The sequence below is a fragment of the Amyelois transitella genome, chromosome 21, assembly GCF_032362555.1.
Source record: "Amyelois transitella isolate CPQ chromosome 21, ilAmyTran1.1, whole genome shotgun sequence".
Taxonomy (NCBI): Eukaryota; Metazoa; Arthropoda; class Insecta; order Lepidoptera; family Pyralidae; genus Amyelois; species Amyelois transitella.
The window spans coordinates 3,088,775-3,113,445 of record NC_083524.1 but is presented as its reverse complement, the minus strand read 5'-3'; the positions used below and the strand labels follow the sequence as shown (position 1 = coordinate 3,113,445).

The 24,671-nt window shown below is 34.9% G+C and overlaps 1 protein-coding gene across 1 annotated transcript in view; it reads right to left on the bottom strand.

The window, feature by feature from the left end:
* Window positions 1–22,042, bottom strand: part of LOC106136649 (cyclin-dependent kinase inhibitor 1) — a 38,725-nt gene extending 16,683 nt beyond the window's left edge. The window contains exons 1-2 of the mRNA XM_013337270.2: window positions 21,930–22,042; window positions 19,735–20,187 (exon numbers count right to left, since the gene is read on the bottom strand). Of these exons, the coding sequence (XP_013192724.1) occupies window positions 19,735–20,170 (436 nt within the window). The 5' untranslated portion in view covers window positions 20,171–20,187; window positions 21,930–22,042. The remainder of the gene's footprint in view (window positions 1–19,734; window positions 20,188–21,929) is intronic.
* Between the last annotated feature and the right edge of the window lie 2,629 nt (window positions 22,043–24,671).

Here is a 24,671-nt window from a genome sequence, read left to right as displayed (position 1 = left end):
ATCCTAACGGAAATTTCGGAAATGTTTGTGTGCAAATTGACATCCTAACAAACATATTAGATAAACACGACCCAGTAAATGTTGATAAGGCAAACGCAAGAGGTACAGCAGCCGTGGAGCGTGCGCAATATGATACAAATTATAATATGTAGGTACTGTATCAAACTGCTGAAGCGTGGCCCAAATGGCCGTTGGATCAACAAATTTGAATTTCACTCCCACAAAAAACTACGAACGTTCCGTAGTAGTTTATTTATGACATAGTACAAAATCTCCAATAAGAAGAGTGATTTTTTCTCCGAGCCACGTCCCGGCTTGAAAAAACCAAAACAATTTTTTGTCGACCCAAAATCTTTTACGAGCGCTCACGAGTAGTAAAGTGAAAGGGATGTAAGTAACGCTATCCCGTTCTGCCACTGGAGTGGAAAGAAAACCTGACACTTCAGTAAGCTTTAATAGTCCCTTGTAAGGTTTCTAAGAACACATGCGTTGGCGTGATTATCCCTCGTTTAGAGGACACAGGTCTTGATCATTTCGAAGAAACTAATTTAAGTACAAGTGCAGCCGCGCCAAATATAGTTAGTTTTCATCGCGTCACTCTGGCATTACTAGAGCAAATGTTGTACAGTTTAAAGTTAATTGTAATAAAGATACAATTGTAAGATACAAAGAAAATGAAGTTGACGTGAAAACTAATACCAAAAATAATGTTAACTAGTTTAAACTTACACTAGCTAACATTATTTTATATGTTAAAGAATAATACAAGAGTTTAAAGCAACAGCTAACGAAACTTGAAGCGTAGTCCCAAAACAAGATTGGGTAAGGTCGGGGCGAGAAGCATTTTTGACTGCATACTACGCGTGTATAATTTCCAGCCCACATGAGTTATTACGATAAAAAAGGAACGGGACAAAATTACATCATCTGATGTTTTGTTATTAAGATGATAGCCTCTTTTTAGGTGGTATAAGAGTCATTAAGCTGATGAAAATGGGTTCCGTGGCTTGGTCGTATGGTCATTAGAACCAGAATATAATATTTATGAGATTACCTAAAACTATTCTAATATTTTAACGTTTATAAAATTGTAAGACGTAATAAAAATAAAATACGCCTCAGACATAACGTCTTTGAAAAGATTAGTGATGCCACTGTTATCAACAAGATAATTATGTACTTCGATTCCTTATCAAAATACTCCAATGTATTCCAAATGCGGTTAGTGGAACAAAAAACGTTAGAAGGTCTTTTGTAGTAATAGTAACCCAATTCTCTAAAAGCTCAGATACCCCTTGATCTTTTTATCACAAGGTTCTAACTCTATACAAAAAATAATTAACACGATAAGATTCTTGTTCTGGGATAAATCTCATTTTGACTTTCAAAGCTTTTAAAGTTTCTATGCATGTTCCACTCAAGTAGATACTCAACCACTCAAAGTTATTTTAGGAATGCAAATGTATCACACAGTTAAAAAAGGTATTTATCCCATAAGTAGACCACTTGACTTAAAAAAATGGTAAAACGTTCACAAATAACCCACGAACCGTTTTTCACACAGTTATTTGAACAGCCGACGAAACAAAAACGCTCTAAATGATCCCAAGACAAAAGTGGGAAGCTGTTATAATGTGTATATTAAACATAAGATATGTTACAAATGTGTTGCGCAAACTGTGAAACGCTAAGTAGCACTCCGGTAACAGAAAAGACGTTACAATACAAATGATAATATATACTAGCTAATACTTATTTTTGGTAAAAATATCTTTTTCAATCCACTTAAAACAAATCTTGTACTATCAACCTCAAAATTTCTGTTAAAAATGTCTAAAAACTTCTGAGCTTTATTACCATTACAAAAGAAAAAAAATCTAATACCAAAATATAACCTTAAAAATTAAATTACTTTCTAGGAACAATTTAAATCTGGGAAGATTACCCAAAATTACGTAGAGAAATAGTTTTATAATGACAGCTGTGAGACGCACGTATTAGAAGAATTTAAAACTGTTGGAATTACGGTTAAAAACAGATTACGAGGTATTATGTATATTCGACCATGTTAATGTTATAGATGATAGTGAACGTGACTCAATTGTTTCTGGTCTAAATGCTAGCATACTCACGACACGACGCTAATTAAGAATAGTCGGACAAACTGCTTACCTGAAAAAAAAAAACGAAACGCATCATTAGTATTGAGACATGGAGGAAATATTGCATGAATTAAGTTTTCACTCGTTATAAATGGTGCAAAAATGTCTTGGAAGATGACAATGATTGCGCAAAAAATGTAAACTGTGGTATCCGTATCATAAATTCCTTCATGTGAAATGTTTTTATCCTGTATCATTTTTGTATAGAATATTCTGGGCAGGCCGCAATTAATGTGTTGTGGACATGATTGCTGCTTATTAAAATAATCGCCCACTCGTTGCCAGGCTCTGCGTCTAGTCTGTGGGTTTCTAATCCCGGCGTCTTACTGTCGTGGGTACGGCGACTTGTTGGTTCTGTCCTACCGACGCTACTTTCTCTTGACTATTGTGGTTCATTCTTGTGGTGTTGCGTGACTAGCTCATATGAATTTACTACGCCAGATTTATGTATGCTATCATGATTGTCATAAGTTCTTAGATTTTTTGAATAAAAGTCATTGATTGTAACAACTTCAAACAAGATCTTCCCTGTCGATAACCTAGCTACAGCGTCACATATCACATTGGCGTTTTTAACTAGCAAGAGTGATTGCAGCAAAAACTTTTATGAACGAGCGACAGGGATTAACGCGTGCAGATTAAACGAACCACAACAAGTTTGCAGTTTTTGCGAACGTTCATCATTTTAAATTGAACTGCTGCATTTTGTACGAGCAACATTATGCGAACACTTGATGGTTTGAATATTCATTTATATTACCTACCTATAATGATGTAGTTGGTACAAGTTCTAAAACGATAATTGCTGACATAAATAGTAGTTGTTATCAGCACGCTATCTATTACTGGTGCCAGTTACCACAGTAACGTTATTGATTTATTATGCAGTTTGTAGACACAGCAAGTTGAGTGACTTACTGAAGTTAACTGATGCATTTTGTTATTTTCATGAATAATAACCATAAAAGCTCTTCACCATACCTGTTATTTTAAAATCAACTCTTTCAGGCCATTTCGTCAATGAAATTACTAGATATTTTAATTTTTGTAAGTGAAATTTCTTTCAGCTCTGGAGTTTAGCAAACATAAAAGAAACTTTATAAAACAATAAAAATGCCTGATAAAAATATTTTTTAAGTACATAATAGCCACAAAACACAGAGATTACATTCTGTGCTCTGTGGTGCTGGCGATTGAAAGTTGCAAAACACATCAGCGTCGGTAACTCGCAATGCAATTAAGTCTGCATTCCTAATAGTCTTGTAATTGCATAGTAGTCGACAGCTCTACAATAGAGTGAAGAAAATACACACATTGTTAAATTATTGGAGGAAGACTAGCTAATAGAAGATTAGATGTTATAGGATTCCCATTAGTGGTATTTAAACATGGATGAGCTATTATTATTTATGAGGAAGATGAAGTGGAAAAGATTAACAATAGTCGTTGTTAACAATTATTGTAGAGATGATACCTTACAAAGAAAATCACAGTACTAAATGCAAAGTGTTTGCGTTACTGTGTGTCTGAAACAGTTATAAGAATAACGATTGTGAAATCAAAATAGACGACTGCTAAGAAAAAATTGCAGGTAGCAATTTCCTCCAAACTTGAAAAAGGTTGAATAACCTTCCAGCTTGAACGCGTTGCTTCCGTCCCGTTCGTTCGTACCGCGTAAAGTGCGACGAACTTTTGTTTGTAAACTATTGTGACCAAATTAGGAAACTCCTTATATGGAAAATTTGGACTCTAAAAAATCATTTTCCTAAAGCCTACGAGTACCACACGTGTTCCTTGTTTGCGTAGGTGGGTCTGTTTGTGATGCTGATAATGTCCGTTGATAAACTTACTTTCAGTTTACTTCTTGATAACAGATTCCTTCAAAAAGATATTTTTTTTCGAAATTCTTTTATAATATTGTCTACTTCAAAAAAATTAATATAACTTAATACGAATGAAATTACCGTTTTAATTTTCTCTTCATAATATTTTCAACTTCTTCAAATTAATTCCATAAGATGATGAAATTATGTTAAGGCCTTTATACGAATTAACTTAATTGCAAGTTCTGCACGCTTTTTTTGTTCAGTAAAAGTCCTACCGAGTTCAAATACCTCCGCCTACGCTGTTTTGAGGGTGTAACTAGCGTTCAAAATTGATACACGGCTTTGCAGTGCGCGTGAGCAGATAACTATCAAACAAGGCAATTTTGCGACAGTCTTAGAAAATAAAAGCCTTGCTGAATTATCGTGGCATCTTTTGTGATGATAAAAATAACAAGATCTGTAAATGTCGCCGGAAACTACTGCACTTAGTTTAGTTAAAAATAACAACATTGAATTAAAAATCTGAAGATAAATCAATCAAAAGTTATCGATAAAAGTAAAGTCAAAGACATTCTTATGAAAGCAGTGAATGGACAATTCGATGTTGACGGAAATGCGCGCACAAACAGTAATGCAAACAAAAAGCATGCTTTGTTTATATAGTCGGAGTCACGCCTCGAATTTAGAATAAGGCTCGCAAAAGGAGCTCGAAGTGTACCGTTAATTGCTACTGCGGTCGTACACTTTAAGGTAGTACACAGAGTTTGTGTTGTTTTGGGAATCAAATGTTATAAATGGTTTAATCATTCCTAAACTTTGAAAATTTGAGCCACTGAAAATTGAAATACCTGTCCTGGAGTTCCATGGGGAAGAACTTTAGGACCACCTCTATGGTTTTTTGTAGTGTACTTTACATTTATACTTACTGTTAATTTACACTACCTATAATTTGGTTCATTCATGTTAGATTAATAATTTACTTTATTTTTTTTCACAAAATAACTTTGCATTCTTTCCTCCTGACTTCCTTAAAGTTCACGAACTTAATAACAGCACACCACATTGACATATCTGTCCATATTGATGTAGTCAAAGTGTGCGTGATGTTGTGTTGTGGTTCGTTCAATAGCACCGCAGTAGCGTCGGTTCGACGACCTCGATGCGCCGGCGTCGTTTGTGATGATATTCACGGAAATTATGCGAATCAAACATTTGGAAAAAAAAAACATTTTTAACCAACTAGAAGTATAATCAATGGCTTCAGAGTAATTTTTTTGAGTTTAACTCCATCATAATATAACCTGTATTAGTTACAACCATTCCGATTGTGGAATAACATGTTCAATTCAACTTAACTGCCGTTGAATCGCAGAAATACATCGCCGTGTAGAATCGATTGTGATTCAGATGCATTCCTCTTGCATCTTGTACCATCAACAAAATGGGGTGATAATGTGTTACGCAAGTGAGGCATACAACATACGTTACACACTTCCTGCTCAGATAATAGACAATAAGCTGGCGTGTCAAGTGAAGCAACACTCGGCTTCATCGTATGCATCAACATAAACAATAATTAATGTCAAATCAACCGATAATTTCTCTTAAAGTCGACCGTATATTTATCAGAACATTCTTTTCAATCATAAAATTTAATCTGCCCTTCCTATGGATATCTAGATTTACGGCGATATAAATGCTAATAGCTAAATAAAGGATTGCTGTTTATAGATTTTCAGTAAACAAGGCGTCACTTGATATTCAAATAAACTATTGTTTTAATAAGTTGTCGTCTCTGAATGCATTGTCGCATCTCTGAATGTCGAATTGTTGATCAGTAAGTTAATCCATCTCTTTAAGAAGACATGTATTTGTATACAAAGTAAAACTAATTTGATATTGAACTTATTTGGTACACGCTGATTAGATTACTTATTTGTACTCTCAACATCCCTAATGGAACCTATTCACAGCTCACAAGACAATCATAGTAAATCTGCATTATTTAAGACATAAAGTCCAAGGTTTATCTTGACTCCCAGCTCAATGAAGTGACCACTCGGCACCGTTACGAGGCAACCCTATAGGGCCTCAAGTAACGGGTCTGCTTACGTCGTGCTAGTTCGAAGATTCGCCGTTCTTGTACACAGATTTGGCCGTAAAATAGATATATTTTGTATAGCTACTGCAATATCTGGCCATTTTCTTTTTTTTTTTTTTTTGGTCAAATTGGAAAAATTGTGGTTGTGCGAAATGTAAACGTGACCCCTGTGTGTGTGATTTTATTTTATTGAGTCTACCAACTTATATCATATTTTGAGGAACAATATGGTACAAGAAATAAGCATTTTCGGTTTAAGAAATAAAAGATTGTGAACTAATTGCACCTTACCAATTTTACAATGCAGAATCTTTTTAAATTTTTGCTACAAGCTGTATTGAAATCACATCGTCAAGGGACAGCTTTAATAGAATATTAACTGCCAATCATAAACTGACCCTTCACAGATCGAAATTATTACCGAATTACCATAAATATTCATATTTATCATACTTTTGAAGTGCGTTCACACACAATTAGCTTCATTATACTCTCTATTCAAATAACATAACAAACAAATCTAAAATTCAGATGGTAACTCTATATCTCTAATTCTAATCTTCGAATAGCATGAAATATGAATTTTTACTTAACAATGCTCTATTTTTATTGTCGTGGCTTCCTTTGAAAAGACCAAAAGGGCTTTACATTTGACGCAAGTTGATTTTTTGGGAAGATTTCCTATTCTTTGCTGTAGGAATGTTCGGTTGAATTGAAATGGTCACGACTCTAGCATTTTAACGCTTTATGAACATCGTTATCAATCAAATGTTTTGAAAAAATGTCACGGGCAGATGGATAGGTCAAAGGGTTTGTTAGTTCTGCACCATCGTAGTCTCTTTTTTGGAGTCTTCTACATTTAACCTTAAAAACTTTTTAATGATTAACGGCCTTACACTAGCATTCAGAAATAATTTTTGACTTCCATCCATCATTATTTTATTTTGAACTTTTATGTTATGTATTATTCAACTCAAATTTATGGAACTGATAGCAACAAGGAAGAATAATGTGAAACAATACAATAATCGCTGTTGGCGCTGAAATTATTGATGACACACTAAGTGTCATCAAGTATAAATTTACTGATCGTAACATTTGCCAGATTTTACCGGTTTGTCACAATACTTTAGCACGCTGTGAGCAGTCGTAAACGTATTGTCTACATAAAGGTGTGAAAATTGAACACAAGTGACCATTACTATTTATTCAGATGTACTCCACACACTCGAAATGATAATTGTTACGTATTTCCATATCAATTCTGTACTCGCATTATCATACATCCCCATTCATCGAATGCCATCCATCAAGAATCCTGTTGATGGATGTTCATTTACGTTACATTTGTGACAGTTGAATTCCTTTGAAGAATGTGTTAGATTAAGAAGGGAATCGAATAGTATAAGTTCACACGTGGGTTCTGGTGTCAATTGGGGTCTCTGACACGCAACTTTGACCCCTTTCATCGCATCAAAATCTTCAGTCTTTATATTATTCGAGATTATTTACTCTTCTAAGCTCCTACGCATTCGTGGACTTGTCGGGTCGAGTACTTAAGCCCGTTTCTGAATAAACAGGCATGAGTAAACATTTTGAAATTCAAGAGCTTGTCGATATTTCCATGTATGCTTTGTTTCTTAAGGATTAGTCTTCTTGTTGAGCATTTGACAGTTCGGAGTGATTACTCAAGGCAGGGTTTCTAACGACGTTATTTTCATGGGAACCGGAGACGGCCCTTCAATTAGTCCTATATTAGAATTCCGGAGTAACGCCTCTTCATAATAACCTTTGTGTCCGTTGACAGTCTCACTGCACACAATAGAACATTAAGTTTTTCGGAATAACAATGTTGAAATTCATTAAAATGTAAGAGGAATCGAGATGTCTAAAGTGACCATCTCTCGAGTGGTCGATTGTCCTCTAAGGAATCCGAATAACTAATGTGTTGATGTCGCTTGATTTAGTATTGTGGGCATTTGTATTGAGATGCATACATCTTCCACGCCTTTTCAACGGCGTCAACAATTCATATATTTACATAATGATGAATTTGTTTTACTTTCACGTCTTTTTGAGATCTCGGATAATATTTTATAAGAATGCAACGTGCAGGATGTAGTGTCATTGTTTAATTTGGTACCGTAGTCTTTTCTTGTTTATTAATTTGTTCAGTTTTAACATCATAGCTCATGATTCCGTTTTTTAAGAAACAAACCTCATTGAATGCGTACTTACATCAGTCTAATGCTTATCTTTTTAATATTGACAGATTCAATAAGAACATGTCGATACATCCTAACCAGAATGTTTGGGCAAGCCATTAGGAGTGCCAGTACATTATCACGACTTGCGACATAATTACGCCCAAACGTGGGAAAGAAGCCACTTCCGCAGTCGCCAGTTGACGATGCACGCAACTTCCAAGGAAATAATGCATTTGAATGTTGTCTCGTTTTCTTATTCACTGAGTTTACTTTTATCGCCATTACGTTTTCAGTGCAAATTGTGGCGTCATATGAATGATCTTATCCATATAAAGATAAAACTCATTTTATGGTGTTAGATTATAAACTTTCACTGTTATCTGTGATGTATTTTGTCCTTTCGAATTGTTATGATGGTGAGCAGTATTGATTTTAAATACATTAATATCTAAACAAAATGTTTTAATAACCTCAATGTTTCCAAAGAATGATGTCATTTCAAAATTGAATGTAACGTATTTTCTAAGTATTGTTCAACAGTCAACTTTTTGACCGTTATTTTTAAAACAACTGAATCGTTCACCCTTGCAACTTATCAGCGCGGGTGCACTATGCGGAACATTACGGTTTTTATTAAAATTTTTACCCCAACGAATGGAGAAGCCATAAATGATATTAGATTCTTTTTTATTTGATGCCAGTGTTTTTAATCACAGCCAGCGTATTATTCTCGCCGGACAGCTGTCAGACGCCAGAAAAATAAATCCGTGGTGTTCTAAATTGAAATTGACGCGTTCCATTTAAAACAATAATGAACAGTGGTGCCAAATTGAAAATAATGAAATTTGATTGAGTGCTTTGTCCAAATAGTGCAATTGCGTTTACTGTTTGACGGCGTGAAATGTGTTTATTTTTGTTTAATTGACGTCTTAGATGTAGAGATTTATAGCGTATTAGATTTCGTTCTTTTATACTTTAGTATATAATAGTAATAAAATCCTGGAGGTAGGCAGGTACTACATCTTTCCACGATCTCTTCTTTCACTTTTATACTAAGACCATAATGATCGTAAAGAGACGTAGGTAATTGCAATAAAGAGTGGGAGTGAACGCAGTGAGCAATTTAATTATCCTTAACATTAATATGGACGAGTGTGCAGTTGCTAAGGTCATATTCACACGAGGTTAAATGGTAATTATTTATTGATCCGGTGCAAAAAAGGGTATGAGCTCGGATAAAAAATTCCCCTCGTTTTGTTTCAACGGATCCGCCATGTGTATGAGGATAGATGGACGCATGCTCACATACATCATATGCGTCACTCAATTTTATCAATAGTAAAACTATGATGTAGCGTACTCATTACGTTGTTGTATTACGTATTGATTGCTTTATAGTATTGTGTGATTCTAATCTAATCTTTAGTAATAATATTTCATAATTTATTTATTTAAAAAAGAAAAAAAAAAACAAAAACCAGTTTGTGCTTCTGCTCTCGCACATAATTTTGATGGCCTCTGTGGCGGTAGGTTCCTGGTTTATAATATGTTAATAATATAAAATATAGTTTAATAATATGTTAAAACTCGGGAGTCTCCTTTTGAGGTATCTTCAGAATTTTATTTTCTTTCGTCATTAAACCATTTAGTCAACATGGCCTTTACAATTTGAATTCTTATGACTTAAGATATCTCTTTACCACTATCAATAAATATAACATGTTCGCCTGTGCCATAGTTTTTCAATTCAATATTTTGATTCAATATTCTCACGAGTCCCACCGTTCTATCGCACGTGTGACGTCCACTCCTGGGAAACGTTTAACAAGGGTGATATATAGACGATATTATCAATTATCTCCCCCGTAATAACGTATTTGTGAACTATTGGAACAATCATGGGAATGAGATAAAGTTGGCAGCACTGCGTGACCGTTAAAAAAAGTACTTAATATATGTAATAAAAGTGTGCGAGAGAGGTAAACTTATTTTTTTTTCTAAATGAAATATATTTTTTTTTAAATAATTGATAAATAAACAAAATTTAAATGTTAAACTATCGCCGTCTACACAAAAAGCCTACCGTTGGACGTATTCCTGGTCCGGTAGCAAGTTGCAAACTACTCGTCAGTAGAAAAAAACAAAATTAAAAAACATTCCTTCGGCTCATCTCTCTTGGTTTTACTAAAACTGAAAGTAAAATTTAATATCACTTTCGTTGGTTTTTCGTAGGGATTGAAACGTTACGCTCTGTGGGAACGGATGATCACAAAAACCCACAGGATCTCGTCCGGAACAAATCTATCAGCTGTTTATACCGCCGCCATCTTGATGGACGGGAGGAACCGCGAGGGTCAAAGATTACCTATAATAAGTAGGTAGGTACTTACGTAAGGCGCTAAAATTAACTTGAATATCGAATTTGTATTTTTTTTTAAGGCGTATTATTGTCTTTTGACATTAGGCCTTTACTGATGACTTGCTGATAAAACAATCCTGTTGCAAAATGTTGCATAATAATATTATGGAGTTTCTGAAAACATCCTACTTTTCAGAGTTAAAGAGGCTGAAGTTACTAAAATCGAATCTGACCGAATACGTCATGTAAGGCCTTTAGATTAAATATTGATGTTTTTAATTACCTCGCCTCATAATTTCTTGATAACTCGCAAATAACCCGTGACATTGTGCAATGTATGATTACTGACTGTAGGTATTCAATATTTTTACTTTCTACGATGTTATCTACATCTTGTAATGTGGCAGAATATTTAAAAACAACGTGAAATTATCTGTAATTTGTCACTCTTATACAGCTCTCTTATTGGTCTGCATTGATATTGGCCAATTACATGATTCTTACTAATATGCGAATAAATATATGTTTTTTTTTTTTTTCCCGGGACACATTACACAGATTGAGTTAGCCTCGAAGTAAGTTCGAGACTTGTGTTACGAGATACTAACTCAATGATACTATATTTTATAATAAATACTTGTATAGATAAATATCCAAGACCCAGGACAATCAGAGAAAGTACGTTTCTCATCATGCCCTGGCCGGGATTCGAACCCGGTTTTCAAATACTACAGAACTTTTTTGTTTGAATGTTAATGGATATCTTTATCCATTGCGGGGTAGACAGAGCCAATAGTCACAAGACTGCCACAAGCAATTGGTTGCCATCAACAGAATGGCTTATGTGTACAGCTATCTTTCTCTTTATCATCCCGGTTAAATCCTTACCTTTCAGAACGGTAACTTTTAACTTAAAATGTAGACTATGCAAAAAAAAAAGTTATGAAGTTCAAAAGAAAAAAAAAATAGTACACCTGTTCGAATCCTTTCGTGCTAGGAACTCGTTGATGGCATGCGAAAAACGACTTTTTTCTCCTATCCTGGACAACCGTCGCAGGCGGTGAACCATATCGTTTCCTGAGGGTTGAGGGCACTGTGAGAAAGCATTAGTTTCGACTCGGCGATTGCAATTATGTGCAAGTGCACTTACAAGTGCGAACTGTCCCATAATTAAGGCTTCGTGTACTTATATCACCGAAAGTGGACGTGTGAAAAGAGGATTCACTCGGTCATTTAATTGCTACTCTGTGGTAATTGTGATTTTTAAGTAAACCATTAATTGATAATTAATTATCTATCCTGTGTGATTTTTCTATTTAAATATTGTGCTTATGAAATTTAGGGAAATAATTAGGTTTTTAGACGTTGACGTTAATTATTAGTTAGCAATCAATATTAGAATTATTGTAACTAAACCGAGATAGTTACAAAAATTTTATTTTAAATACATCTAACTTTAATTTTTTTAATAGCCAGTATCATTTTTAAATTAAAATGATGCTGGCTATTAATAATAAATAAAGTCTGTCTCTATCGATATATTTGAATGTCGTATGACACTTGAATTCATTTTCAACTTCAAGTTTTCAACCTTTTGGATTCACAAAGGACAAGCAGACTTGGTATGTAATACCCACATTCCATATAATGTTGTGTTCACTGGTTTGTATAAGATACGCACGCACTCATTTCAGCATCTGTAAGCTATATTATACACAATTATACAACTGTTATTCGAAGCGGAAATGAGAGGCACTTCCAAATGATTTTACTAGTATCCAATTAACAACGTTTATATTTTCAACATATGTCATCCCTGCAATATTTGAATATGGAATTGGAAGCGAAATGCATCACTTCTAAATTCAAATACTGCAGGGGACATATCGGAGTTGATCCCCTAAGTGGGGGTGAGATACGGCCGCGGGGGTAGCAGATGTGTGCCGAAGTCGACCGTTACGTTCCCCTATCTCTCGAAATTTTCAAATTTGGAACACGTGTGTTGACATTTTTTTTCTTAATTATCACCCGCATCGTTTTCGCGATGATATGACACGTTCGTTGAAGGACCACGATAAGCGTCGATTTATTTTAAAAACATTTGATGGTTGAAAAATTACGATAACTATTTTCTCCATAAATGGTTGAAAAAAACACATAAGTTTATGTTTTTGGCTTTGTTATTTCGTATAGTTTTTAATAGTGATGGCTGTGTCCGGATATTTATTAAAAAAAACTGCCCATTTATGGAAAGATACTGTTCATCCCTAATATATGTACATATAGAAAATTTCATGAAAACAATAGCTTTATGGTTTAGGCGTAACCACGGCGTAATAGACTTTTCGTATTCCAAGGGAAGAGGCACATATTTGAGTAAAATTTTATATTCATCCATCCTAAATTAAGCATAATCAAATAAGTTTAACTTAGAAATCGGACCAGAGTGTTGAAAAATGACAGTTAAAAAATCAATATGTCGGTTGTCCGAGCAATGAGGGGTGCGGCTTGCGCACGCGCCGGCTGCGTCATTACGACACTGCATATCAGTGCACAATGCGATTTTATTAAAGGGGAAATGATTAAGCTATTGTTATCAGGCCCCCCCGCAAAAATCGATATTACTTTCCCTAAGTAATATTAAAGTAATAATAATTTGAAATTATGTTTGTACATGCGACAAACCGGTTGTCTGGGTGATTACTAATAGCTTTATATTTTGCTAGTTTTTACTTGAATTCATCACGCCAAGCAGGGCGAGACCCTAGTTCTCAATGCAGCGAGGTCGAAGATATTTTCCATAAAGAAAACATGCATTTTCTTTAAAAAAAAAACACGTAAAGACCTTCTTATAAGTCGTAGTACTTAAAACAATGCTTGTTGTCTATGGGACGTATTTTGCATTGTGTAAACCGATACAATGTATCGATACACACCTTATAAGGTTCAAGTGAATCCATTAATGATGTTACGTTTTTATTTAGACACGCATTTCAACATAAACAGCGATGCATTTAAATATGGAATGTGTAATTTAATTTGATTCAAATTTTCTAACTAGGTATACCTATAATAAAAAAAAAAAACAGTAGCTTTTCAAATTTAGAATGTTAATTTAAACCGAACGTTCTTTTTGTTCAACTAGTTATTTCGCCGCTGGAGTAACGGTAGATGCGAACAAAAAAATTCGGCCGCGTTTCCGCGCTACTATAAAGGTGAAAGAACTTTTTAGAATAAGTAACAATTTCAAAAGTGCATAGGATAAGAAACCCTGCTGGCGAGTCCACTCACGGTGACGCAAAATATTGCAGTTCAATGACACTTTGGATTGTAATTTGGTAAGGAATAACGGGGTAAGAAATCGGGTCACCAAATTGTTTTCCGACCCCCCATGTGGACCCTACACTTGGTCAGTTTCAGACAATGAAATCCGTGACCCCCAATCGTCTTGAAAATATTAAGATATACATCTGGTGCAACTAATAACGTTGATTGAATTTCTAGTATTGGGGTCGTGTTCTAATTTCAAAACGATGAATGTTACTCGTACAACAATAAAATAAATAGTACGGTTTAAAGATTTGTTGAGAATGTATTGAAATAATTCTGGGCTGTATTTTGTGATAAGCCGCTATTGCATATACGTTTGAAATAATTGAATTAATACTCTAAAAAAAATATGCGCATAATACAAATATACTCGTCATAGATGAAAAAAAAAAGATAGATTGCTATTCAAATAAGAACTGTTGACAAAAGATAGCAGCATCTCATACAAAAAGTGACAGAAAAAATCAATAAGAGCAAATTGGTGCCATTGTTGATATGAATTGGTTGGATTCACTTTTATCTAAGTAGGTAAAAACTTTGGTTCATTGTGTCACATTTTGCTACTCTTAAATGATTTTTTTTCGTTAATATGACACTTGAAAAATTTGTTTTGATATTAGGTGAAAATGCGTATTTTTTTTTCAATATACTACAATGCATGAAATTACATAAAGTTCATGAAAATTCCAAAAAAAGAAATTATCAGTATCAAAAGGTACGCCAAACTTAATAAAAATCCTTTCAAGTCAATTAACTTCTTTCTTTGAGCGTAGAGAGTGATTATAAGTACTTGATATTTAAGAAACTTTGGTATCTACAAAGCATAACACAAATGTGCTTACAAGTTAATTATAAATAAAAAATGTGGCAGACAGTGTTAGGTCCATCATATCTCTTGGCAACGGTGGGATGCGCGTGCTAGCGTATGTGGCTGATGAGTCGACGAGACGCGTCGGTGACACGTCATCGGTTTCGTCACAATATGAAATGATACTATGACTTTATCATTCATATTATACTAAGTAATATTATATGCTAAAGCGTGTCTGTTATGTTTTCACAGCCAAACTGGGCCGAATTTGTTAAAATTTTACAGAGGTTAAACTTTCTGAATGCCCACATAAGCCCAGGTAAAATCAGGTAACATATGCAGCTTGCAGACCTAATTCTTGATAAAAAGTTACAATCTATTAAGGGATTAGGGAATAAAAGTATAGCAGCCAGACAGAAGTTACACTTTTTCATTTAGTTACTCTGTTCTAAGACGTTTGTAAACTTAGTAAACATAATAACACATAGTACCCAATTAGCTACGTAGGTACCTATTTCTACAATGTTTTTAACACATGTGTGATCTAAATGGGACATGTGTGTGGGAGATACTACAAAGTACGTTGTAAATACAATATGTCAAAACAAACGACCAAACTAGGTCATGCTGTTGTTCTGCGGTTACAACATTAATTACCACATTTACCACCCACTTATTGAAGTCTAAACAATAAGAAAACAAACAGAAAAACAATTTAATAACTACTCAAATACCAAAAAAACGCAAACCCTTCTAAGAAACGGCCATTATAAAATTAATCAAGAATCGAATACTAATTTTTAATTATGGAGCTGCAAATTATTTAATGCAAGCTTCCGATTGGACCCTTTATGAACGTCTTGACACCTTGATGGACAAAAAATATTTTTGCATAGGTACTGGCCACTTTTGTTCTTTGATTAAATTAAAGGGGTGCCATTGCAAGGCGCTAAATAACTTGAATCCAAGGCGGGGACAATAAAAAAAATTGTATTGACGTTTTAATATTTTTCGTGCGTTTTATAAAAATATATATATATATATTTTTTAAATAATATAAAATTAATTGCGTTCATAAAATAGGTACCTAAACCCAATACCCACCTATCTTTTTAAATGTAACTGAAGTTACCTACATACATACATTTACGTTTAACTGTTAATGCTTGTGTATTACAACGTTGTCAAACCATTGTTTTATGATACGATACCTGACTGAAGGTTATGATAGCAGACGACACGATGTCATCGTTACGACGTGTAAAATGACACTTATCAACCTCAGTGGTCCAACTTCAATGTATGTTTTGGACGTTAGCAATTTGAGACATCAGCTTTAGTAGGTACTACCATGGGCTTGGTAACAAGTAAAAGTATCGTACGTAAGTACCTACCATATGTAAGTACTCACTCACGTTTTAGTACTCTGCACCTGGTTTAAATATCCAGGGTATATAGTAAGACGATTGTGAGTAAGTAAGTAGGTAATTAAATGTAAGTACCTTTGACGTGAGCCATTTGAATTGACGAGTATTGGGACTTTACGATTCGCACTTGTTAGGTGTATTCTAATAGGTTGAACACTGATGGGGTAGACAGAGCTTAGTTTGGTAAATGCGGAGGACGTTTTTAGTTTGTGTTGTTTTTAGATATACCAGAAGTAGTGGCAGATGCTAGGGCATTCATAGCACCCAAATAGGTATTTTAGAAAAACCTCTAGCTGTTTTTTGTACTTATTTTTGGTGGCTTATTATGCAATTTAAGGATTTGGATTACATAATAACCCGTTTTTTGTGATATTTGCTTTGAAGAGGGGTCAACATTAAGCAAAACCTGTCCATCTGATATTTAGAAAGGACTGACAACTGACGCCAGTTTTTCACAAAATGACCAAAACCTACTCAGTACCCACAGTCAATTACATATCAAGCTATTCATCACATTTTGATGGAATATTGTCGTAGGTAGGTTGAAGTAATTTTGTATGTAGGTAAGTTATGTAAGACGTACATAGATAAGTAGGTACCTACCTACCTAATTGTTGTGTGGCGTAGTAGGAAATCATCAATGAGTGTAGTAGATAAATTAAGATAGGCAAGTAGGTAGGGTGATTGCGCTGGTTTTCGTCCAATTAGCGGAGTTGCTAGCTTTCAGACGTAAAAATAATATGATAAGGTATCCTAATTAAAATAGCTCATATTTGTTTATATACCTCATATAGTCTATTTTTGATAAAAATTAAGAAACTTTTAATTATAACTACATTGTTTTTTATATAAATAATTAAATGTTAAATGGCAGATTTCACTAGTTTTCGTCCAAAAAATTTGGTTTTCGCCCTGGTGTGATCTAGTTTCCGTCCAGTATGTAAAAAAGAGTAAAAGTGCAATGTTAAATAAAAACTGTCTTTATAATCTTTTATTTAATCAACAAAAATATTTATTCTTCAGCAGTAGATTTCCTGCTTTTTTAATTTCCCCGAATCCATCTATAACAATTAATTTCATAGTTTAGTACCTACTAGAAAAACCTGTACGAATTAACAAGAAAATGTGTTAGAAGTAGATTCCACACTATTATGGACGAAAACTAATACAAAAAAAAATGCTGTTTAGTTTTCGTCCATTCCATTTAAACATTTTTTTAAACAAGCAATACTGAGAAATTATTGGACGTTAACTAAATATCTTGTCAAATAGCCATTAAAGTTCATATCTGAAGAAAACACATATTTTTTTATAGGTCTGAAAAAGTAAAATGAACATTCCAAATATTTAGCTTGCTGTTTTAGTTTCCGTCCACGTGGATGGATACCAAATAATTGGTAAAATAGGCATGTCAGTATTCGTCCGCAAACTTTTACTAAGATGACTACAAAAACATTGTAAAATAACCTAAACATAATGTTAGTTATACTCTTAAATATCCTTACATGCCAAAATATTACCCAATCTATGTGAAATAGTCATAAAACCCACCACGGAGTGTTCCTGCACCAGCTATTTTTTTTGTATCGGCAATGACGTCTACGAAACACGAACACATGCCGGCCACTGAGTTTAATTTTTTCGAAGTTTTCACTTGACAAATTGGATTTTGTGGTTGTTAGAACTGTTGCTTAAGTATGAAGGATCGTGACAAGTTGCAACAGAATAGAATAGAATAGAATAGATTTATTTTCAAAATTGGATACAAGGTATCACTTATTGACGTCACATAACTTAAATCTAATTATAACTACTACCGCTTCCAAAGCGCATGTGTAGAAGAAGCGGCGGAACAAACTACACTGCAGCATTTTCATAGGACGTCAATTTACAAATATAGATCTCTTAAATCAAAATCGTGGACGAATGCACATTGTCTACATTAAAAAACATGTATGAATGTAGAACTGATTATGTCTATACGAATATTTCGTCAAATAAAATAAATATAAAATAAAATATGTACATACTGTACAAATATGTCAAGATCATGTCAAAATACACAAGAATTAAGAGGCTATTATGTCCAGCTCGGGCCACACATGTTTATCATTAATATAATCATCCGTGCTGTAATAGGCTTTCCTACAAAGCTCAACTTTAATATACTGTTTGAATTTTCTATCATTCATTTCAAGAACACTTTTTGGTAATTTATTATAAAATCTTATACAATTAATCAGAAATGATTTCCCTACCTTAGCCAGCCGATGTGCTGGGATCGACAACTTGTAATTGTTCCGCAGTGATCTACTAGTACATTCACCTACTTTTTTGAAAGAGTCTAAGTTTTTCCTAACATGCATGATGTTATCGAATATGTATTGGGAGGGCAAAGTTAAAATATTTAGGTTTTTGAAAAAATCTCTTTGTTTAAGACCGTAGATATATCGAATTGCCCTTTTTTGTAAAATGAAAATAGTTTGTATGTCTGCTGCTGATCCCCAAAGCAGTAGACCATATGACATTAAACTATGAAAATAACTAAAATATACTAGCTTAGCAGTTGCCACATCCGTCAAATGCCTAATACGACGAATAGCGTATGCTGCAGAACTAAGCCTTTTAGAAAGTTTTAAAATGTGAGCATGCCATTTCAAATTTGAATCTAATGTTATTGCGTGTCAACAGTCAACATGCGTGCATAGGTGTGTTTATATTCTTTTTATATGCGTTTAAAAGTGAAATGGACGAAAAGTAGAACTGGACGCCAAACCAGCGCAATTACCCTATGCACGTAAGACCTATCTCTTTACAAGTTAATAACAAGAGCTGTTTACCGTCTCGGCACTTTAGAATAGTAACATTCCCTCTCTTGATGTCGTTACAGACTACTATGGGATAGGTTAATAAACTTGGGAATCTAGGGATGTTACTTTTGGGCGATGGGTTGGCAATGTCTTCCTCGTAAGGGACAAAGGCGTGTTTACGTAACAAAATACATATAGGTAATCACGCAAAACATTTATTGTTTTGTTCAGTATTTGCAGGGAATTGGCGATTTCTTATCAGCAGTTAGAATTCGCCGCTAAAGTAAGATTTTTTAAAGGTACGAAATGCCTATGTCCAACCGCAGGGAATAAATATAAAAGTCGAGAATCAAACGATTTATAAATACAGTTTCAACTCAATGCAGCTTAGCAATAAATAATAAAATACAATCAGCAACACTGCAGTTTTTATCGCACTGCTATAAAAATCTTAAACGTATACCTACGTTCGACCTTGCCTTGTCTGACCATGTTGACGACTCGGCACAAACAATTAGGACGTGTATTTATTATCGATTATAGGGCAATTTCGCCAGTAGGTAGGTATTGCAAATGATTTTTGTTAATTTCGCGTGGAAATTTTAGGTTAGAATGAAAGAATCCTGAAAAAGTTATGTCTTTCTGGATGTACCTATATCCAATACGTCAATGACAAAAAAAATATGTAAACAAACACTCACCTGTCATTCTCTTTTGAGTTTTGGTAGGTTCAGGACTGGACATTTTGGTCTCTTGTGGCGTCGTACTCGGGTTTGGTGTGGTGATGGTCATCGACGCCCGTCTCAAAGCCGCTGGAACGCTGGTAGCCGGCACCAATTGCCAAGCAAATCTCTGTTGGCCCGGTAGTGGCTGCTCATTTGCAAAATCGAAGCCCCATCTCTCACTATCCAGCTCGGACTGCCTTTTCAATTCTCGCTCAGCGAACCTCCTGTTTTCTTCTCTATCTGTACACCCAAATAGGTTCCTTCGTACGCCGTCTAGCGTCGTCAGGCCACGGATACGTAGCGACTTGGCGTCCAGGATGGTTGTGGCCGTCAAGCCAGGGGCTCTCACACTCAATGTAGACATGTCTTCTAAGTCCAAGCGCACTATACGACGCACTTCACCAATAAGCATCCGCGACGCTCCTCCACCTAGCGTAGCAAACAAGGTCAAAATTCAGTCACAGCACGCGAAAGAACGCAATATAAGTAACAACTGAATAACTGTTCTGTCCATCACGCACCAATAAGAATACCAATTGCTATTAGATTTGTAAGCGTAAACAAGTCGTGACTGACGCGACGATATAATAACAAACGCGCGACACGTCGTACCTACTACGCGTACGAACGACGACTAATAAAAAAAGTTACATGAGGGATCGTCAAATCAAAGCGCGATCGCAGCGCCCGCGTCGTTTGCGGCAGGGCCAGGCGGCATACTTGTGCAAGAACTATGGCTGTAGGTTCACTTCTCACCGCCGGGCGGCGCTATCAGTTATTTTGTAACGCGTGTTCCGTCGGCTTTGCTATTTTTCAGTGTTGGGAGTATATCATTATTTCCCGTTTTTGTTCGAAAAGTCAACGTTATAGTATGATAATAGGCTTATGTTAATTTTGGTTGTTGTATTATGAATAAGTTATGTGTATTATTTTCAATGAAATATAAAAAAAAGAATAAAAGCGTCGGTGGTGTAATGGTTAAGGTGCCGGCTCAAATGCGTGTTCGGATGGGAGCCGTGGGGCAGAGGTTCAAATCCTACTTCGGCCATGTACCAATGAGTCTTTTCTGAAGTATGTAGGTACATTTGTTTGAGTGCTAACTGATGCTCTTAGGGGAGGGAAAACATCGCAACTGTAAGTAATAAATAAATAAATAAATATATACGGGACAAATTACACTGATTGAGTTAGCCTCGAAGTAAGTTCGAGACTTGTGTTACGAGATACTAACTCAACGATACTATATTTTATAATAAATACTTATATAGATAAACATCCAAGACCCAGGCCAATCAGAAAAAGTTCTTTTCTCATCATGCCCTGGCCGGGATTCGAACCCGGGACCTCCGGTGTCACAGACAAGCGTACTACCGCTGAGCCACAGAGGCCGTAAGTGGGTATATTCTGCACTTGATGAATTTGCCTATTGCACTAGTCGCGATTATCAGCATCCATGCAAAAGAGATTGAGTAGCTCTTTTGTAAAGTGAGAGAACCACACGCCCATTACTTTACTGCCCATTGTTAACCTGTCTATGTGATCCATTTTCTTAATCATCTAAAAGTTGACGTTGAGCAGATATTTGAATACTTTATTGAGTTATTTCTGTTTAGGTTTATCAGGCTTGAATTCCAATAAGAAAAATGTTTTGATGATGGTTGATATGAAAATGGCAAATACTCCCCAAATTATGGGTAACTTCCCAAACATAGTATACTAGCAATACCAATTTAACTTGTTTACGAAGAACGAAGCAGGGACGTGTCTAGTTACGTGTGCAGCATACTTTGAAACCTCTTATCAAATGAGCCCGTCTCTTTCTAGCGTTATCGATATGGGAACGCATGAGTGAGACAGCAAATGTATTAATAGCGCACCTAAGCACGCCGCCATTTTGCCGTACCACAATCGACTCGATTTTGTTCCGAACTTGTGTCACGATATCTCAATCATTCTTTTGAATGTTTAACTTATTAATTCAACTATTTAAATATGTACTTTACAATAAAAGATGTTGTTTAATTACGTTTTGTTAAAAATTTGGGGTCAATGGTTGTTAATAATTATTTATTTGGAAAATAATTCCGTTTTACGAAGTTTAGCGAAGCAGTGCGATGAAAGGAATGCGTTTGACAGAAAAGTAGTCTAATTTAAACTATTTTGACACTCACCTGAGGAAGTTTTATTGTTATTTGAGGAAAAATAAGTATTTTTCAACGGGGTTCACTGCACCGTAGTACTAATTTTCAAGATATGACAATGACGCTATGGCGCGAGCGCGGGCTAGACGGCGATTGGTTCAAAATGGCGGCCAACTCTCTGATTGGCTGTCACAATTTTAGGCGCCAAATTTCGGTTGGTCGACGTACCGGATGGCGGGAAATGAATATGTCGTTTTCCGGTGTGTTTGAGTTTTAGCTTCGGAAAAACCTTTGGCGCGTTTTGCTTCCGCGTATTTTTCAAATCGAGAATATTGGCGCCGGCGATTACACATAATTTTATACAAAATTTAAAGCTTTTTGTAGTGTCATGTTAATAGACAGTTATATTTTACTCATTGTACTATTTTTATATTACGGATAATCTTTAATATTTGTTGTATTTTGTATTAAAAATATCAACGAATACTAGAATCTCAATAAATTTAGTATTTAAAGTTGCTCTTGGGTTTTTATTTTATTATTCGATTAATATTATGGTTGACTGGTAGATAGTGCTATGAAGCTGAACGTGGCCATTCAGTCTTTTCAAGACTTTTGGCTCTGTCTACCCCGCAAGGGATATAGACGTGACCATATGTATGTATGTATGTAAGTTTAAATAAATAAATAATACTTATCTATAAGGAATACAAGTAGGTAACTACTTACTTACCTACATACTATTGTAGATATTTTTTGCATTGAACTGCCTAAGTGCCTAAGTTAGCGAAATCCGAGTGATACCTATTTCCTTTTGTTTTTTTTGCTCCTCATACATATACTTACTTTAATTGCTTAAAGTTATCAAAAAATCATATGTAGGTATGTATTACCCTTTATATGCTTTTTATGGATGTCGTAAAAGGCGACTAAGGGTTATGAAGCTTATGAACTTGAGATTCCTCTTGCAGGCGATGGACTAGCAACCTGTCACTATTTGAATCACAATTCCATCATAAAGCCGTACATCTTAACGTGGCCTTTCAATCTTTTAAAGATTGTTGGCTCTGTCTACCCCGCAAGGGTTATACACGTGACCTGGATATATATGTATGTATTTGCTTTGTATGTATACTTATTACGTTTTTCATTGACTGCAAAAAGGTGACCTTGTCGACTCGCACGAATATTGTAATGGCACAGTCCGTGGTAATAGTTAATCGTAAAAATTAAATATATCTAATTGACCTACCTACAAAGCGAAATATGAGAAAGAGGTTATGTACTTAGTTGTTATATTTAAATTGTAACTAGTTTTTTCCCGCGACTCCCATCGACCTTCGACTTTTTCAGTGTATCTAACCTTGAAATAGTTGTCGTATAAGTATTATGTGAAAGAAATTAAAACGCTTTTTAAATGTGTTCTGTGTGTTGTTGGGTGTAAGTGAGTTATTGAAATAATATCTAAATGTTTATATGTATCATTTACTAAACTTGTATTATGTATTCGTTCCCAAAATATCAACTGAGTTCTAATCAAAATATCGATATTGGGAATTTATTTATGAAGAACAGAAGCCCAAAATGTGATTTTAGTTGTATTCCTCTGTCACTCATTACTGTATGTTGTTTGTAATGTAGGTACTCATGTCACTTAAAAACTTTTTCTCCAATTTTAATGCGGGTTTCAAAAATGTATGCCTTCACCTCTTCCGGGTGCTTTTTTACTTAGGCATACAGATTTCATTTTACAACGATGAATTTGCGGGCAACAGCGAGTTTAATATATTAATTCTGTGGGTTTTGAGTCCATTGGCTTGCGTACTTTTGCGAGCGATTAAAACAAGAAACTTTAAAAAAAACACCGCCCTGAATAAGTTTGACTGCCATGACGAAAAGAAAAAAAAATGGAGAAAAAAATATTTTTTTTCAGTCACAGGGGAGAAACGTTAGCGGTATATTGACCTATTTATAACGGAAATCAGTGTTACTGTGACAAAAACAGTTTCCGTTCAAACAGATGCTTGTGTTTTTTTTTTAAGAAGACATTTACTTTCTCTGTGGTTTGAATAAATATTCTATTTGACGTTTCCGATGTAGGGGATGTTATAATTAGCATGGGAAAAGATTTCTTTTTTTTTTTAAATAAATTGAACACACACTCTGGTTAATAAATAAAATAAACAAATAAAAATTGTCTTTAACTTTTACAAACAACCATAAATTGCATCCTACCTAGTGACTGCGCCACTCATTTGACACTGAAGCGTGGTCAAAGGACCAACCAAGGAGTGACTCCTCCCATCTGACCTTTGTAGGGTAACGTAACTGAATCCATAATTATAATTATAGCATTCAACTTTACATTTAACTATTTTATAGAAATTGAAAATGCCATACAGCTGAACGTGGCTTTTCAGTCTTTTCAAGACTTTTGACTCTATCTACCCCTAAGGGTTATAGACATGACTTATTAGAGGAAGAAGAGTTTTGTATTTTTGTTTTTGTGTGTACAATTTGTAACGAATAAACTCAAAAACCACTTGACCTATTTTGAGGATATTTAGCATAATATACAGACGTATATTTCTTAGGATTAAGATTTTCTATAATATTTTACAGGAGCGACAAGCCGCGCAAAAACAGGTGATAGAAAAAAAATGAGTTCGCATATGACCACGATTTACTAGTAGAAGGTCAGAGCGATTGTCTTCTGACCCCCGTGACCTTATAAACAAGATTGGAAAGAAAGAAAGATGTCTCTTTGGATAA